Genomic DNA, 19,887 nt, shown 5'->3' on the forward strand with positions numbered 1-19,887 from the left:
TATATTCCTTTAAAATATAAACTTTAAATTAAAGGTGGTAAAGTTAATAATTAATAGCTTTTTATATATTTTATAATATATTAAAGTAAGAAATTTCCTTTATAATGCTTTTAAGGGTATTTTTAAGCAGTATTCCCAAGTTGGGATTATTATTTAATATATTATACTGCTGGATATATTAAATTAAGTCTATAATAAATAAAAGATAATTATTATATTCCTATATTATTTTATTATAAGTTATATAAATAATATATATAATTATATTAAAGTAATATAAAATAAGTATTTTAAATAAGTTTATTATATTAAAAAAAGAGTAAAAATATTAGCTATTAATAAATACTTCCTTTAATAAATTAATATTAATAATTAAAATCTATTTAATACTTTAAGCAATATATTAGCTATAATAAATAAAATTTATTATTAATAGAAATAAATAAAGCTTAAATTATTATAATATTTAAATACTATATTTAATATAGATTAATAATCCTTTATATATATAAGCATTTAAAAATAAAGCTTATTATATATAGTTAATATTTAAAATATATATATAAATGCTTATAGTTTATTGCTTTCTTCTTTTCCTATTTTTATTTCTTTTTATTTTTCTTATTAACCTATTCCTTTTATTTCGTTTTTCTTTTTTCTTTCCTTTTATTATTATACTTTTTATTAAAAGAATATTATATTTATCTATTACCCATTTTAATAAATAGTTTAAAGCCTTTTACCCTTTCCCTATAGCTATTTAAGATGTTTACCCTAATTAGTTTTATATTAAATAACCTTTTAAAGAGGAATAAGTTATAAGTTAAAGAGGATAATAAGCTAAAAGGTTTAACAATTAATAATAAATTTATAAAAAGGATAAAGATAAAATATATTATATATAAGCTATAAATTTTAAAATAACTTTAAAGGGAAATATTAAATAAGCTAGCTACCGTTAATATAATAAATAGTAATTGCTATATTTTAAACTTATAAGGCTATTTGAGTAATGTAGGTTAAGATGTTAATAAAACTATAATTAAAGTTAATTTTATTAAAGCTATTATTTAATATTAGGTTAAGGTTAAAGATTTAAGTAATGTAAAGCTTATTAATAAAAAGGTAATAGAGTTATTACGTTTTATTATACCTTATATATTGATGCTAATTATTTTAAGAATATTAAGCTATTAATAATTTAAATCTTAAAATAAAGTAAAAGTTAGCTTTAGCTTTATAGCTAACGATATTATTTATAAGTGATCTTTTTAAAGGTATATTGATGAATTTAATTAAAGTTATTTTAAATAATTAAAAAATTAATAGCTTTATTATAAAACCTAAAAAGCTTAAAAATTTAAAAGCTTATCTTATATAATATATTTAAAATAGCTAAAACTTTAATATTTTTATAGCTATTTAAAGTATATGCTTAAGCTTTTTATAATAGTTATATAATTAATTTTATATAAATAAGCTTAGCTTAATAGTTATAAACCTGGATTTAATTTTTAAAAAATATAAATAGTTAAAAGCCCTTTAAAATAACCTTATAAAGTATATTTAAAGTAAGGATATTTATACCTTTAATAATAATATTTTAACTTAATAAGTTATATTAATAATAAACCAATTACCTATTTAAATAAACCTTAATAATATTTATAACATTATTAATTAAAAAAAAACCATTATATTTAAAAAGAATATATATTATATTAATATTTATAATAATTTAAAACTATTAAACCTATATTAAAAAGGGGCTTACTTTATATTACTCTTATAAAATAGAAAACTTTAATAGCTTTTATTATTATATAATATTGTTTAAACTTTTATTCCTTCTTTAAACTTTTTTACCTATAGGTTTTAACTATTTATTACTCCTTAGCTTACCCCTATTCAACCTACTTCTATTTAACCTACTACTATTTAACCTATTACTATTTAACCTACTATTATTGTTTAACCTATTATTATTATTTAACATATTACTATTGTTTAACCTGCTATTACTATTTAACCTGCTATTATTGTTTAACCTATTATTACTATTTAACCTGCTTTTATTCCACCTACTTCTATTTGAATTGCTATTTAATCTGCTTTTGTTTAGCCTGCTTCTATTTATATACCTGCTATTTAGCCTACTATTACTCCTTAGCTTACCTTTATTTAACCTATTTCTGTTCTACCTACTTTTGTTTGAATTGCTTTTGTTTAGTTATTTGTTATTTAGCCTACTTTTATTTAACCTGCCTTTGTTTAGCCTGCTATTTAATCTATTGCTATTCGACCTACTTCTATTTAGCTTATTTCTGTTTAACCTACTTCTGTTCAACCTACTTCTGTTCAACCTACTTCTGTTCAACCTACTTCTGTTTAACAACCTGCTATTCAACCTACTGCTATTCGAACTGCTTCTGTTCAGTCACCTGCTACTCAGCCTGCTTCTATTCGACCTGCTTTTGTTCAGCCTGCTGTTCAACCTACTGCTGTTCAACCTACTGCTGTTCAACCTACTGCTGTTCAACCTACTGCTGTTCAACCTACTGCTGTTCAACCTACTGCTGTTTAACCTACTGCTGTTCAACCTACTGCTGTTCAACCTATTGCTGTTTAACCCGCGCCTGTTTAACCTATAGCTACTTAACCATTTACAACTATTTAACTTTAAGCTAATCCTTTTATTTAAAATGCTCTTTATAGTAATGTTACCCTTTACTTTAAAAGTTATTTATTTATTAAATTTACCTTTATTATACATTTTAATCCTAACTTTAATAAAAAGCTCTTAAGTTAAAAATGTATTTTATACTTTATTAATAATACATTTATAATTATTATAGGTATAACCCCTATATAGCTTAATTTAAATATAAGCCTAATAGTTGCTTTTATTTTTAAGCTATTTAAATACTTTAACCATTTAAAGGAGGTATAAGTGCTATTAATAAATAAGTACCATTTTATAAGTAGCTATATAAATTTAGGATTTTACACCTATATTATATGGAAGGTTAAAGGAGATTATATACTTCTTTTAATTAAATATTAAATTAAAGCTTATAATTATTATTAATAAATATATATAAATTTAAATATTTATATTTTTTATTATTTAAAATATTTTAATATATTATTATAAAGATTTAATATTATAACTCTTATAATTTATATATAATAAAAGTATAAAATTAAAGATAGCTTAAGTTAAAATATATTTTAACTTATTTACTTCCTTTAAAAATGTTATAATATATTATATAAAACTTATAACTAATATATAAAGAGCGTAAAGATTAAAAATAATTTAAGCTAAAATATATTTTAACTTATTTAATTACTATCCTTAAAGAAATTATAATATATTATATAAGACTTATAATTAATATATAAAAAGAGCTAAAATATATTTTAATTTAATTACCTTCTTTAAAGATATTATAATATATTATATAAAATTTATAATTAATATATAAAGAGAGTTAAGTAATATTAATATACCTATATTTTATAATTTAAATATTAAGCTTTAAGTATTTAAAGGAATAAACTGCTATATTTAATTTAATTACTTTTTTTTTTCTTTTAAGATTAAGCTTAAAAGGCTTCCTTCCTTTAAGCTATTAGTCCTAGGATTTTCCTTTATAATGCCTACCTTTTATTACTTTTAACTATAAGGATTTACTTTAAAATATATCTATATTATTATTCCTATTTAATATAAACCTATTAGAGAATATAACTATTTTACTACCTTTACCTATTATAATATCTATTACTATTACCCCCCTATTAAAGTTTTATAATGCAATTTGCTTAATTAATAAAATAAAGATTATTTATAAATTTATTATTAACCTTCCGTTTACTTAAATCTAGCTATTAATAAAGGGATACCTATAATTTTTAATTAAGACTTTTTAAATTTAGCTTATTTATAAAAAGATAAACTATATTATAGCAGATAGAAAAGCTTAATGCTTAAATATAATAATAGAATTACTTTAATCTTAAAAATTATTAATATATAGCTTAATATTAACCTTAATATTAAAACATTTTATAGCTTTATAAAGTTTAGATATTTGGAACTTATTAATTAAATGCTATATAATTACTTATTAAATTAAGCAGTGCTAACCTTTAAGGTTACTTATATTAATAATCGCTTTTGCTATAAATATAATAACGTTAAAAAATTTAATATTTATATTAAAGTATATTGTTAAATAAATATTAAAAAGGCTGCTTAACTAAGTTTATCTATTATAACTATTAATATTAAGTATATATAATATTTTAATAGTAAATTAATACTATTTACTAATACTCCTAATGGGTAAATACCTTTTGCTTAATTTATCTTTATTATTACTCTTATTCCAGTTTATATTTTAGCTTATACTTTTACTATACTTAATATAAATAAGTTTAAAGCTAATTATTAAAATAGGTAATATTTAAATAGTAATAAAAAGTATTAAGGGAAGGAGGTTTTAATTTAATAGGTATTATAGGTTAATAAGTTAAGTTTAAATGAATAGTTTAATAATAAAAGATTATTTAAGCTTAAGATTTTAAGCTAAAAAATTAAAAAATGCTATAATTTTATTTATAGTCTACTACTATAATCCTTATATATACTGGATTAATTATATTATTATTAAATTTTAATATATTCCTTTAAGCATCTTTTATATTATTAAGTACCTACCTAGGTAAATGTAGAGTAATATATAAGTATTATTTTATTTAATTGCTAAATAACTTAACCAATCTATAGAATAAAAAGGATAGGAAACATTTAAAACTTAAAAAGGAAAATATTAAAGCTTCCAAGCTTATTATTAAATAAATATAAATATAAAGCTAAAAAAGTAATAGAATTATTATTAAATAAACTTTTAATTAAATAAAAGTATACCCTTAAGCAAAACTTATATAAGAATATAAGCATTAATAAAGTAAGTAAAGATAAAGAAATACTTAAATACCCCTTATAGGTAAAAGGATAAAGAAAGGTAAACCAATAGGGCTTTTAAAGGTAGTACTTAACCCTGCTGGAAAAAAAATTATAAAGAATTAACCTAAAGGAAAGAACAAAAATAACCAATTAAACTATCTTCCAATTTATAAAGCTGCTAATAATTATAATAAATATTTAAAAAGTATTAAAAAAGCACTTTTATAAGTATAAAACAGTTAACTTTATTTAAAAGCTATTATATAAAATGGTGGACATAAGCTTTTAATTTATTTAAATAACCTAAAAGGTATAAAAATACCTAATAAATAATAAAGATATAATAAAACAGTATATTTGGATTAAATGTATAATTGTTTAATATATATAAGATAAAGTGAAAAATATATAGGAATATTTAAAGGAGCTTTTTAATAAATAAAACTTTGAATAATAGAAGTTTAAAATATAAGGGATAAAATTAATAAAACTTAAAAACGAAAATAAATTAAAGGTAATCATATTAATAAGCCCTTTTATAAAACCCTTATATAAATAATAAATAGCCCTAAATTATAGCCTATTATAAAGCTTATAAAAAGTATACCTATTATACTTATTTTAGAGCGTTTATAAATATTAAGGACCTACTTAAACAACCACCTTTTTTAAGAAAACAATAAAGGTAACGATATTAAAGGAAAGAATAATAGTAATTAATAAGCTATATAGCTTAAGTATTATAAATTTAAAGATCTTTAAAAAGATTTAAGGATAAAATGCTTAAAAGATAAAACTTATATAAGGGCTTTAATATATTAAAAGACTATTAATTAAAACTTAATTAAAGCTTATAAAGATATTTAAATAAAAAAGAGCAAAGAAAAGATTAAAATTATAAGTATTTATAAAAAGACGGAAGGAGAAAAGAGAATAAAAAAGGTAAAAAATAGTAATATAATAATTAAATGTTATATAATAGTAAGTATAAAAACCTAACCTATTAGAAAAATAATTAAAAATAAACTTCCCCTTCCTTTCCTTTTTAATAATTAAATATATTATTATAAATAACTTAAATTGTTTAATAAACCCTAAGACCTATTAACCTATAAATAATTACTTTTAATAATTATTAATAATAGCTATTAACTGCCCTTAGTATAATATCCTTCTTAAGAAAGAAAACTTAAAATTTTATAATATTATATTAAAGGATATCCTATAAAATATTAATTAAATAAATATATTCCTTAACCTAAATGAACTATAATGAAATAATATATTAAAAAAGGAGGAGATTAAATTCTTTATAATATAATAAACCTTTAAAATGGAAGACTTATAGGAGGAAAAGAACTATAAGGTAATTAAAACACTTAAAATACTTATATTCCTTAAAAATAAATTGTTAATAATAGAAGAACGGAACTTTAAGGAATATATATAACCCTTTATTATAGAATACCTGGATATAAAAGTATTAAATATCTTACTTATAGAAGACATTTATTAAAACCCTAAATATAAAGAGCTATATACCTTAATAATAAAAGAATAGGAGGACTATATTTACTTTAACCTTATTGGAAAGAAATAAATAAATAGTAATATTTTAAAGTATAAATTAATAAATAAAATAATAAAAAGAATAAAATTATTAAAAATTATATAAATTATTATAAATATATATTTAATCTATTTAAAAAGATATATTATCCTAATATATTATTATATTAAATATTACTCTTTATGGAAAGCATTATAGTGGATTTATAAATTAAGGGTTAAATAACTATTAAATAAAGCTACCTTTAGTTTAAAAAAATGGGTAGCGCTGGTAGTCCAACTAAAGTGGGTAAGATGGAACGTAATACAATTAGGGGAATATTTAAATTTCTACATTAAATACCTTAAACTATAGGGCTAAATTATATAAGATAAAGTATATAAGCTCCTATTATAACTAGTTATTAATAATATAATATTATTAAACCTTAAAAAGTAAAGGTTAAATAAAGTAAGTAAATATAGGAATAGGTTTAAGAAATTATATAAATAAAAAGGATTAAACGTATAATATAATAAATTAGTAAAAGGAAATAATATATTAGTAAAATAGGATAAAATACTTATAGTATATTAAGGAAAATGGATAAAATTAAAGGAATATAAATAAAAAGAGAAAAATAAACTAATAGGAATCAGGCTCTTTAATACTTTAATGGTATACCTTAAAAGGCTATTTCCTATAAAATATAGCGGATTAGGGTAATACCTTTTTACTTCTTCGGATAATTGGATATTATAAAATAGGTTTAAACCTTATTATTTTAAGCATAAGGTAGTGCAGCTATAGCTAATTATATATTAATAGGCTTAAAAAGTATAGTTTATAATAATAAAATTAAAGTCTTAAAATAATTTAACCAATTATTATTAAACGCTTTAAAGGTTAATAAGTTAATAGGTAATTAATTAACCAACTTACTTAACCTAATTTAACCTAGCTTAGCTCTACTTACCCTTATAATTAATCTTATAATAACCTTATATTATAAAGGCTTACCTTTACCTTTAACTATTAATAATAATATATATTTTATAATTTATATTATAAAATTAATATTTTTAAATTCCTTATAATTAGCGTTATTAATTTATATTAATTTTATTATAATGTTAATAATTTTAAATAATTGTAAGCTATAAAGAGGTTTACCGGCTTATTTATTTTAAGCTTTAAGGTGTTAAGCTATTAGTTAAATGTTTTAACTTAAAACCCTTAAGCACCTTATATAATATATATTATATTTAAGGGTATAAACTAACCATTTTTATACTTTTTAAACTTCTAGCTATTTATTAAGCTAACTTTTAAGCTGTAGAGTTATTTACGTAGCTTTTTTAAACTTAAAGTTATCTATATAGCTTCCTTTAAGCCTAGGTACAACTATCCCCACCATTATTTCTACCACCACTTCTACCACCACTTCCCCACACATTTTATTAACCTTATACTTAATTAATTAATAATACTATATATAATGCAATTAATATTATAAAACTTAAATTTTTAAAATCAATATATTAAAGGCTATATATATATATAACTTTTATTAACTTTTAAAAGATTTATTATATATATTACATTTTACTTAAATTATTAATTCCTTATTTAATTATAGTTATAATCCTATAATTAACCTACCTTATTTATTAATAATATTATATATAATATAATTAATATTATAAAACTTAAATTTTTAAAATCAATTTATTAAAAGCTTTATATATATATAACTTTTATAAGTTTTTAAAAGATTTAATATATAAGTTAAATTTTTATTTAAATTATTCATTTTTTATTTAATTATAGTTATAATCCTATAACCACCCACTTTATCCATTAATAATACCACCTTTAATATAATTAATATTATAAAACTTATATTTTTAAAATCAACGTATTAAAGGCTATATATATATATAACTTTTATTAATTTTTAAAAAAATTTTTATTAATATTAAATTTTTAATATAGCAACTATTTTATTATATTACCTCTTTTAATATTATTCCTATTATTAGCCTAATAGCTATAATATTACTATATAGCATCGAAAGCATTTCCTTAAAGCTAGATGTTTTATTACCTTTAGGTAATTAAGACCTTTTTATATATATTTATTAATATTATAAAGGTGATGGATAATAAGTTAAACTATTTTAATTATTTATTTATAAAGTATTAATTTTACCATTTATACTATTAATACTTATTAATAATATTATTATTAATTATTAATTTTTAATACTTTACTTATTTTATAATATACACTTTTTTAATAGCTAGGATAGGCTAATTTAAAAGTATATATTTTTTAAATATATCTTTAAAAACTTTAATACCCTTTATATTATTTTAAAAGAACACTAACCCCTTTTTTATTTATAAAAACTTATTCTTTATTTTTAATTATTTAATAACCTATTCCTTTAAACAATATATATATTTAATAAACTTTTTAATTAAGCTTTTATAATTAATCTTTTACTTTAAGTAATTTATATTAAAGCTAACTATAAGCTATAATTAATAATATTATATATAAAGGAAGCTCTTTATTATTAATATATTAATTATTAAAGAATTAATATCTATATAGCCTAACTTTTAATTAAGCTTATTTAATTGTTTAATAAGGTTTATATTAATAATTATAGGGTAGGAATACTTTATAATAAAGGTAAAGGTCTATAACCTTATAGAAACTGGTTTTTTTATATATTTTATATTATCCTTACTTATATTAAGGATAAGGGGAGCAACTTTAATAAGGGAAGATAATTATTTAATGGCCTACTTACCAGCTTTAAATAATTTAATTGCTTAATTAAAGTTAGGGTTATTAATAGAAATAATTATTAAGCCTTTATTAATTAAGAAATTATATAACTTTAACTATACCCTTATAACTTTTATCTTTTATAGTATTAATATATAGTATATAATAATATCCAGCTTAAAAATGTTGCTTATTTAAGTATAGGGCGTTTATTAAATACCCTTTTTCCCCATACTTCTAAATATAATATAATAGTAGGTTTAAATGTTAACTAATACTATTATAAATAGGTAGTTAATATTATAGTTATTTATCTTTTAATATATAGTTTAAAAAAAGTTATATAATTTATATTAAATTATATATTAAAACTTAAGCTTAATCCTATTTAATATTATAAATCTATTTATAGCTTTAACCTTTTTACTTTTTAACCTTTAGCTTTTTTTTATAATATTTTTATAAATATTATTATATAATTCCTTTAATTAAAATAAAAAGGTTTTATACTTCCCCTTTTATAGTTCTTTATTAAAGATAAGGTTTTAAATATAGGATAATTAGATTTGGAACTTTTTAGCTGTATTTTAATATAGCGTGGCTTTTTAGAAAATGCCCGCTATAGTTTCGTTAGGCTGCTTTAATATACGTAGGATTTTTACAACCCGGTTTACCGGTAGGAGGTCTAGCATACCATCTTCACCTATAGTAATAACGTTTAGCTCTCCATTTATATTATCTTTACCATAAGGTGTTAGGTTTATAGGTGTTAGGTCTATAGGTATCAGGTCTATAGGTGTCAGGTCTATAGGTATTAGGTCTGTAGGTATCAGGTCTAGGGGTGTCAGGTTTAGGGATATCTAGTTCGAATTTACCTTTAGCATTGTTACCCCCTTAATAACCTTTAAAATAGGTAGAAGGCAGCCTTTTTTGCTTTATAATATACTTTTCCAAAGTATCGTTTTATTATATACCTACCTATAAGGGATTATATATAAATAAGAGCAATAATAATAATATATAGCTATAGCTATAATAAATCTAATACTTTATTAATAAATTTTAAATAAATGTTTTATATTTCTATAGCTATATATATATATAATGTTTTATAAGTTATAAATTAAAATAGATTGCTTAATATTAATAGTTTAAGTAAATAACACTTAAGGTAAATATTACTTAAGGTAATAAAGTAGTAATTAATCTTATTTATTTAAAAACCTTTTATTATTAAATCTCTTTTATTATTAAACCTTTCTTTTTATTAAAGATATTCCTATACCTATTTAATATACCTTTTAATATTTATATTATACTTAAGTTTAAAGCTTTTATTAGTTTAAATATTAAAAAAGTTTTATTTATTTTTAATATATTTAATATAATAAAATTTAAAATATAATTAAAGTTTATAAAGGGTAATAAAATTAACGTAGCTATATCTTTAACTTTAATTACATTTAATTAATACTTAAATAAAAACAATAACGTTTAAAAAATGTTAAAATATATATTTAAGGTAATAACTTTAAATAACTTATTTAAAACTTATATTACAAAATACTATATATTACTTTATGTTAAAATAATAAGGGACCTTATAAAGTAATATTTAAATATAAGTTTTTTAATTATCCTTATTTTTATTTATAATTAAACTAATTAAATAATATATATTCCTTAATATTAATTTCTTTTTTAATAATAATAATAATAATAATAATAAAAGTAAAAAAGGCGGAAAGATACCTTAGCGCCTTACTATTATGCTTATTATGCCTATATTATTGCAGTTAAAGAGGAAGCGTAGGTTTAATGATGATGCCGAATAGGGTAGAAAAAGTAGCTAAAACGCCGTTATACCTTTACGCCTACGGAAACAACGGGAAATATAATACTTAAAGCTTCGATGAAGAATATCTAGGCCGTTATAGCTGGTTTAAGAAATCGACTGGTATTGGCTATAAAAGTGGTAATAGCTGGGATCTGTTGTATTAAGCCGTAATATGACTTTACCTTCTAAATCAGCTCCTAAAACAGCTCCCGAGACACACTCCCGCAACATGTCTCCAGAGCTAAGATCCTTCCAAAAATGGCAATTCAAGTATCCAGCGTGCTGTAAACATGATCCTCCCACCGCCCTCCTCCTTACCATCTCCTCGAACTCCAGTCCCACTGCACTGCCACACGAAGTCGTAGCGGATGGCGCGATGTGGCATATCCGGGATATGCGTGCCACGAACTAAATGTTTCTGCGCATCCTCCGGGGTGTAGAACCCCCAGTGCAAACAAGCGTGGTTCTCACAATCACCGTTCCAGCTCTCAGCAATGTCGATCTCACCCTCATGCGGCCATACAGAAGGTTCACGCGGCAAGAGCCAAAATGCAGGCCATATCCCTTCAGCACAGGGGAGGCTAAGCCAGGCGGTAACGCAACCGTCACGGCGGCCAAGAGTCGCTCTGCTCACGAGCCGCGCCGACATGTATCGCGCTTCCGGGTCCGGATGATGCGATTGAGAGAGCGCACGAATAACAAGCTTGCCATCTGGCGTGTAGAAACTATTCGAGCTGTCTGATGTGTAGTTCTCAAGCTCGTTGTTACCCCATCCCCACGGATCACCATGCCCGAGTCTGTGATCAAATTCGTGGGATACCGGTATTCCCGGGCTGAATGTCGGGCGCCAGTAGACTCTGGGGCCGCCTGACTCGGCAGACGGGCTAGCAGGTGGTTTTGAATGTGATGGAATGGGGGGCGGGCCGCCGGGGCGGGTGTTATAGTTTGGTTGAGGAGGATGAGCTGGCTGTTGCCAAGACTGTCCTGGGGGTGGAGGAGGGGTTTGCCAGTGCGTTGGGGCAGGTTGCTGCCATTGCCACTGACCCTGAGGTTGATGTTGAGGTTGATACGGATATGGTTGTTGGCCAGGGTAGTACTGTTGCGGAGAAGCTCCGTAGCCTTGCTGCGGCTTGTTTTGGCCGATTGGCAGGAGGTTATGTTTCCTGTTCAGCTCCTCAGCCTTCTCCTTAAGCTGATTAAGAAACGACATGCTCAGGTACAAGGATCTGTAGAATGAGATGGAATGCTTCACTTCCAAACCATTGGGCCATATGAATCTCACAAAAGCGCCGCGGTATTTGAGATAAAGAAATGCTAGACTGCCAAGTCATTGAAGTCATCGTCACGGACGTAGAGGGGTCGGTTGCATCGGGATGCACAGTGCGGGCCGTACTGTCAATTCAAGTAATTTACCATAAATCACACGGTCGAGAAAGTCTAACCTAGGGACTTCTACTACAAGATTGAGGCGAGTCATTCTCTATCGATCGAATAGCCCGAGTTCAAGGCAACAATTGCACGGTCAAGACCCACGGAATAGAGGTTTCCCTTCTTTGTTTGCAATTATTATCCGCCAATCGATGGCTATGAGAAAGACATATCGCCTGTGCTTGACTGGCGAGGAAATCTACTTTCGATGGGCTCAAGCCCCTCAGACAAGATCTCATCCAGAGTCAATGTATTTATTGCCTGTTGCTTCATAGATCTTCACAAGCCGCCACATATATATGCTTGTTTACGATATCATGTGTTTGCCGTACCATTGTATATTGAGGCATGATTCTGTCTTACCTGGAAAGATTTTTATTTTTATTATTATTTTTTTTTTGTTTTGGACAGGAGCGGAGTTAGGGAGGGCAATACTGCAACTGGACTGTTACGCCGATATGAGAGGGAGAGAGGAGGGGCTCGGTCGGGGGAGGGGCTTCATAGACCGGTGGCTTGACATACCTACCTATTTGCTACTAAAGAATGCAGGTAGATAGATGCTCGTGATGTGAGACAGCAACTTAAGAGTGGCTACATCTAGAATCGCTACCATCTTGATAAATATCCTGCTCTTGGTACCCCTACCGACCCTCCCTGCACACGTAGCCATTCTGCCGAGACAAATAGCCTCCTTTTTGCTGTTTCCTTGACTTGCATCGGTCGAGCTATAAGAATGCTTGAGTGCGACGTAAGACAGCATTATTGAATATTCTTTGTAGCAGGGACGTCTTCGTGTGAGGGCGCGGTGCGTGGTTTGTTTAGTTGCGAATCAAAAAAATGATTACTTAGGTAATAGACACTAGCTACGCTCCATATCATCCATGTTTTGATAGGCTAAGGCTACTCGGGCCCAAGTAGTAAGATGGCCCTCACTCTGTTAACCCCGAAGCTCAAGTCCTGCCTCTCACTCCTCTTACTCATGGCTTCACCGAGTCTGTCTGCGCAGACGGCACCCAAGATATCGCAGCTGTACCAGTTCACTTACCCCACTGCCGTCGAAAATCTGATCTCTCTTCCCAACGGCTGTCTTCTCCTAAGCACCTCAGCTGATGCCGACCTCTGGTATATCGATCCCGAGGCTCTTTTCCCAGCGGCACAAAATGTGATCACGCTGTCGGGGAGCGTCAAGCTAACGGGTATTGCCGCGCTCGGCGACAACTTCTACGCAGTTGCCGGCGCCGCTCCGAACCCCCCGGGAAGCCACATGCAAATCTATGTCATTAACGTAGAGACAGAAGGCCAAGTGAGCGCCAAAGTGGACCACGTCGTGAAAGTCCCGGGGACAGGAGACATTAGTGGGATGGCAGCGCTGCCGAGTAATCCACGCACGATTTTAAGCGCCGATGCTGTCGGTGGTCGAATTCTGCGTGTCAACACTAGCGACAATACTGTCAGTGTCGCGTTTGAACATGCAACGCTGAAACCGAACGACGAAAAAAACGCGACCGCAAAGGGCGTCAAGGGACTTAAAATCCGCGGTGATCATCTCTACTTTACCAACTCGGCGCAGAAGCTTTTTGGCCGCTTTCCTATCAGTGCGGACGGAGCTAATATTGGCGACGTCGAGATTTTGGCTCGTCTAGACGAGACACACGGTAATGATGCGTCGTATGATGACTTCAGCTTCGATAGGGAAGGAAATGCTTTCGTTGCAGTGCATCCATCATCGATTCACAAGGTTGCACCCGGCGGCGCACAGTTGGTGTTTGCTGGAGGGATGAATTCAACGATGCTGGAGCCTACATCGACCATTCTATCCAACAGCGGAAATGCCATCTACGTTTCCACGGCCGGAAAGGATACAGGGTATCCCATATCCGGGGGCCAAGTTCTTAGGGTGCAGGTTGGAACATTGTACAATGCCTGAGGGGTACCTACGTATCCTGACCTAAGCTAGATGATAAACACATCCCTTGATTCGAGATTATGGTCTGGATGTATATTGATATTGTATTTGAGAATGAAGAGCCAAACTCTTATCATGACGAGCGGGATTCATTACATATACAACTGCAGTAGTGGATAGGTCAGACAGCTCGTTAAAAGCAAGGTATCTCGCAAAGAGGCTCCCTTTGGGGCACTCTTCTTTTGAGGTCCTTTAGCCAACCCTTGTCTTCAGCAACCAAAGACGCCAAGAGCCTACAAAGAAATTGTCCACAATAGATTAACTCATCTATATAAGGATATCATAGCCCGAGGTTCTGAATAGATGACTATATTTCTGCTGGCCCAGATTCAGTAATATCACGGCAGTGCCTGATTAAACCCCCTAGGATCAAGCGACGAAGTGATCTCCACTAACTGAGTTATCCAGATGACGGCAACCCAATCCAGTGAAGTGGAATTGACAGGGGATGAAGTACACAATATACAGTTCAAGCTATCTGATACGGATTCACAGAATTTAACGTCTCAGAGCGGAGAAATGGGGCAAGTAGAACCTGAAGACGTGGAGGTAGAGGGAGTGGTTATACCGGCCGACCTAAGAATTGACGTCAAATCGACACAAACTCGACAAAATTCTGACGAGTATGAGCCTCCTGATTTTCTTAGTGAGACAAAGCCTAGAGAGGTCGACACCATGGACGTCAAAGCAGCAGAACTAAAATTGGTCAAAGCTGAAGCCCAAGTCAGAAAGACGGAATCAAAACATTCAAAGGCGAAGGAGATTATGAAAAATAAGACGCTACCGTTTGACCCAGCCAAGATCAAGGCAGCGATGGCAGCCAAATCGAAAGCAACAAAACCGGCGAAGGCAAAGCCAACGGGAAGCAAGCCAACAGGCGTAAGAAAGTCAGCTAACATAAAGCCAGCAATGATGATGACAGCAGGAAGCAAATCAACAGTCGTGAAGAAACAAAAAGACATGAAGTTAGCGGCGACGATTCCAACAGCAAACAAGTCAATAGTGCCAAAGAAGCCAACTGACATGAAGCCCGCAAAGGTAATATCAACAACAAGCAGACCAACGGTCTTGAAGAAGTCAACCGACATAAAGCCATCGAAGCGCATTAAAGAGGCCTCTCTAGAAGACATGCTCGCAGGTACTCGGCAATGGATCGTAAAGCCGAATCAATGGATGATTCGGAATCCGGACACAGGTTGCTGGGGGATTTCCGCGCGGAACCGCGAGGGGGAGCGGACCGAGCTAACAGTCGCTCACACAGTGCATTGCGAATGTCTGGACGTGCGGCTGATGCATATATGCAAGCATGCCGAAAGACTGGTGAAGAAACGCCGGCTCGCGCGACGGTCTCGCGACGCCTTTGTCATCGCTACCAAGATTCGGCTGGAGCTGCCTCAGCCCATCCCTAAAGAGATCCGATTCCCGAGGGTGAGAACGCAGAAGATCGAACGTTGGGAAGAGGAGATAGATGAGGAGAAGGAGAGAGGAATGGTCGTCGAGATACATAACCAGCAACTGCTTGTTGAGAAATGGAAGAGTTTGAAGGCATACAAGCAGAGACGTATTTGGAAGGATTGGTGAGCGCTCGTTATTTCATACCGACTGGTCGGTGTACTTCCTTTGCATCTCTTTCGTAGTGTTTTCTGACTATAGGGAAATTGCGCATTATAGATATAAATAACTATTCTTCTTGTTCAATTTGCACGGACTTAAGAGTCGTAATTCGCCCATTTTCTTATTCTCAGTCTCCCCCTTATAGCCAAAGGCACACCTCTAGTGTGCGAGCAAATGTGATATCTAGTAGTTATGCTGATCTGGCAGAAAACGTCTCAGAAACTCTCGGAACGGGCGCCTGGGGAAATCAAATTGATAAGGGGCGTAGGCTAGCATATCAATGTGAAGAACGACTGGCTCTTCTGAGACAGAAGCGTAGTAATCACATCTACCTATCCTATGAAGAAATGTTCGAATCATACCGGCCACGTGTATAGACTGTACTCTCGCCGTCATGCATAAGTGTAACCCCTACTAAGACATTCCAGGTATGGCTTTTCTTCAACCGAATAGGTTCTCAATGAAGAGATTCGCCACTAGCGTGCTGTTGTGCGTTAGTTACACCGGCAGTTTGTTGCCGATCCGGGAAATACTTCGTAGAATAGCCTTGGGCCCCATTAACGATGGAGATTTAGTTGCTTTAGAAAACCGGCATATTCGAGTAGACGAAGATGCTCTCCTCGAGAATGGTGTGACAGTAACCGCCACCAACGACGGTAAGGTGTAAGTACTGTTTGACGATGGTTTTCGTAGGATCAAACCCCATCAGTTGGGAGCGCTCGCGTTGCAATGCGTTCCACAAGTATCGGGAAAAACCTACATATGTCGATTCGCTTCCCGCGAATCTGCCATTGCCTCCTGGATCGAGGCATGTTACGCTCAATGGCAGTCGGACATTTTGCAGGTCAGCACGCGACGACGTACAGGAGGGATGCATGCATGCATGAAGCAAGAAGATGCCGTGGCAACCTGTCGAAATCCTAGCGATACCCGCAAAAGCAGTAAACATTGATGTTCACACCGTCTAGACCAGCATAGAAAAATCTACATTGATGCTGTGCACTATGAAAACGGGTTTTGTGACCATTCAAACGACTGAGTCCTCTTGATGTAGGGTTGACCCACGTTTACTTGAGGCTCAATGGAAATAAATCTAGAATGAGGTCTAGATATTTTGAAGCCCATACATAGTAGGTATTCGTTCACATTGGATGTGTTGCAATCACAACTCAGCTTTTCCGTAGTACGTCGTGTAGGTAGTGCTTCGTGTACTCTATACTATGTGCCAAATAGCCTCGGTAAGATTTGAAGACCATGCTCATCGTTCAAGGGAAAAAAAAAAATCAGATACATCCCTCAACAAGGTTAGCTCCATTCTAGAAGAAATTGAAGGTACTTTGATACCCGGTAGAACGTAACGTTCCAATTCCTGAAGCTCCGTTGGGCTAAAGCGTTGGATTCTAGAACGCCGATGTCTGGGATTGGTACCTTTCGTAGGCCGTTCTAGAAATCCAGCAAGACAACCTTCGCGCATGAGAGGCTTGTACTTTAATATTTGAGCAGACTGGTTGGCGTCACAAGATCGATTACGGCCTGTTCGTTGGCAGTAACAGTCGCGAACGATGTCATGTGTATCGCTAGTCATAGCTGGCGCCTGATACTTTCCCCATGCTTATAGATAGTGAAAAGGGACTTGGTAGCGTTGTAGAGCCAACTGCGTTTTGAAACGAACGTTTCTAGAAAACGTAGGGGATTGAGAGAATTAAGAAACCGAAAGAGAGTATACAATAACAGTGTGTTCGGGTGTTATTATATTGACATATCGTGCGCCATGATTCGTGCATATGCATGCATTACTTATCCGAAGCTGTGTTTCGATAAACGGCTCATATGTTAGCTCTAGAGCCAAATGTTACGATGCTCGGAATGGTGGATGAACCGCCTGGAGGAGAATCGCGATAAGGACCGTCGTTAACATGGCACGATAGTCATAGATTTGCTCATAGTCAACGAATAAGATGGAATGCGAGAGAACATCGTGGTATGCAAACATTCCTTTACCCCCTTTGTCGGTTTCTGCGCTACCTGCTGGGTTTGGTGGGCCAAACAGGCCGTTCGAGACCCGACGATGAATAATGATGATGATGTGAGTACCAGGCTGCGAACGCGTGCGGAGAGGTATCGGTGTTGCATATTACCGATGCGTCTGGACTAAGTCCTCCGGTCCATCTCGCTGTGGGAGAATACTAGGTCAGAGCTACATGTCAGAGCGGCCATCAGTTATTTTACTGATTGAAGCCTCGAGTTTTCTCTGCTGGGTGCTGTGTCGTGTGGAGTCGAGTCATCTTCCAGCGCATGTTCTCGAACGAACATTTCCCCACAGACTTACCACCAGACCGGGAAAAGAAGATTGAATGTGCTGCCACCCTGGGCGTTTCATCTTGCATTAGCCATCACATAGGAGCGAAGATCCTTTGTGATCATCTATCAGTACCTACCTAGTACATCATCGGCGTGCTGCAATCTCGATCCCACGGCAGAGTTGGTGATTGGCTGAAGTTCAAGCCAGCGTCGATGCCAAAGTGCTAGGTAGGTAGTGATATGCATATACGTACCTACAAAGGTACCTATGGTAGATACATAGGCTCTGATAGGCCATACGAACGGTATCTATGTCGGAGCTCTACGTGAAATATCGTGTTATGATTTATCTACAGCATTTGCGAGGGAAGGGATTACAGTAGCCATCTGTACATGTAGGGCGTCTAGCCTGCGATCTCGATGATACGCAATCTAGTGTACGCCAATGGTACGCACATGATAGCAAAAGCTGCGCGTCGCGTCTCGCTCTTTCAATAACCCGACCGAAATGGGCACATGCCTACATGTTGATACTTATTAGATAGTACAAAGTACCTAGTCTATGTTGCGATTACACGTGGTAAAGAAGGACTCCAGCCCTTTCGGCGGGGGGTCCGGCTTTGGGGTTTGGCTTGATTCATTCGCATGTCTGCGGAGACGTTAGATAGATAGGTACTTGATTAATAAGACAGATTTTCTACAGGTATTATTATTATAATATTCTATGGAGAGGCAATGGGAGACTCGACAGAACGTTCTAAATACCAGCCGGTCGAGCCGGTCGTGGACTCCCCCACCAACAGCACAACCCTAACAGGACCCTTAAGTGAAAATCGTTGATTTTCGTCTCCGCTCAGGAATCGGCTTGCCTTAGTGTGGTAATGCTTCTCAGCAAGGTACAGCTTCGCCAAACGGCGCGTGGCGATCATCCGGGGAACGCTCGGGTCAGCACGTTCGGGAAGGAAGTAAAGGTTTGGTATGCCTACAGTAGTGGTGGCCGTCTGTATCGCGAGTGACTCGAGTATGATTGCTTGCGAGAAAGACCGCCTGACCAAGCAGGCATGTACAGCAGCAGCATGTGTGTCCGATGTGTGCAAACTCTCCGAGGTTTCACCTCGTACATAGTAAGTACTTACACATGGGGTATTTTCGCGATTCCTAGAGACGAGTGATCATTACCGTATTCGGTCTGCTGTACAGCTTGGATCAAAGTTTGGCTGGCGCATCGTGATTCTCTCGCCATCGTACAATAGCTCCCGAGGCTCCTGACTCTGACTGCAAGACCGTCAAACACCACTAGGTAGGCATAACATGGGAGGTAGGCCTTCACGCTGCCAATTCAATCACTACTGCGGCACTACTGGCAGGTAAGTACCGTATGTGTACGTGTACAGGAGGATGCATGCATACGCGTAGC

The 19,887-nt window shown here is 31.8% G+C and overlaps 4 protein-coding genes across 4 annotated transcripts; 2 read left to right on the forward strand and 2 right to left on the reverse strand.

Moving 5' to 3' along the window:
- Positions 1-11,261: 11,261 nt before the first annotated feature.
- Positions 11,262-12,630, reverse strand: F5B22DRAFT_350811 (glycoside hydrolase family 16 protein). The gene has a single exon (XM_047970963.1). The coding sequence runs from the start codon at positions 12,369-12,371 to the stop codon at positions 11,403-11,405; it is 969 nt and encodes a 322-aa protein (XP_047834956.1). The 5' UTR covers positions 12,372-12,630; the 3' UTR covers positions 11,262-11,402.
- A 666-nt stretch (positions 12,631-13,296) lies between these two features.
- Positions 13,297-14,740, forward strand: F5B22DRAFT_350813 (uncharacterized protein). The gene is made up of 2 exons (XM_047970964.1): positions 13,297-13,438; positions 13,505-14,740. The coding sequence occupies exon 2, from the start codon at positions 13,512-13,514 to the stop codon at positions 14,514-14,516; it is 1,005 nt and encodes a 334-aa protein (XP_047834957.1). The 5' UTR covers positions 13,297-13,438; positions 13,505-13,511; the 3' UTR covers positions 14,517-14,740.
- F5B22DRAFT_350814 (uncharacterized protein) lies at positions 14,741-16,244 on the forward strand. The gene has a single exon (XM_047970965.1). It carries the CDS (start codon positions 14,964-14,966, stop codon positions 16,134-16,136), a length of 1,173 nt encoding a protein of 390 aa, XP_047834958.1. The 5' UTR covers positions 14,741-14,963; the 3' UTR covers positions 16,137-16,244.
- A 413-nt stretch (positions 16,245-16,657) lies between these two features.
- Positions 16,658-17,273, reverse strand: F5B22DRAFT_350816 (uncharacterized protein). The gene has a single exon (XM_047970966.1). The coding sequence runs from the start codon at positions 17,116-17,118 to the stop codon at positions 16,750-16,752; it is 369 nt and encodes a 122-aa protein (XP_047834959.1). The 5' UTR covers positions 17,119-17,273; the 3' UTR covers positions 16,658-16,749.
- Between the last annotated feature and the right edge of the window lie 2,614 nt (positions 17,274-19,887).

This window comes from Xylaria bambusicola, assembly GCF_022495145.1.
Source record: "Xylaria bambusicola strain CBS 139988 unplaced genomic scaffold F5B22scaffold_4, whole genome shotgun sequence".
Lineage (NCBI taxonomy): Eukaryota > Fungi > Ascomycota > Sordariomycetes > Xylariales > Xylariaceae > Xylaria > Xylaria bambusicola.

Bases quoted from the DNA above. Each gene is read 5' to 3' on its own strand.
- F5B22DRAFT_350811 (XM_047970963.1), bottom strand. From the start codon at position 12,371: ATGTCGTTTCTTAATCAGCTTAAGGAGAAGGCTGAGGAGCTGAACAGG.
- F5B22DRAFT_350813 (XM_047970964.1), top strand. From the start codon at position 13,512: ATGGCCCTCACTCTGTTAACCCCGAAGCTCAAGTCCTGCCTCTCACTC.
- F5B22DRAFT_350814 (XM_047970965.1), top strand. From the start codon at position 14,964: ATGACGGCAACCCAATCCAGTGAAGTGGAATTGACAGGGGATGAAGTA.
- F5B22DRAFT_350816 (XM_047970966.1), bottom strand. From the start codon at position 17,118: ATGTTTACTGCTTTTGCGGGTATCGCTAGGATTTCGACAGGTTGCCAC.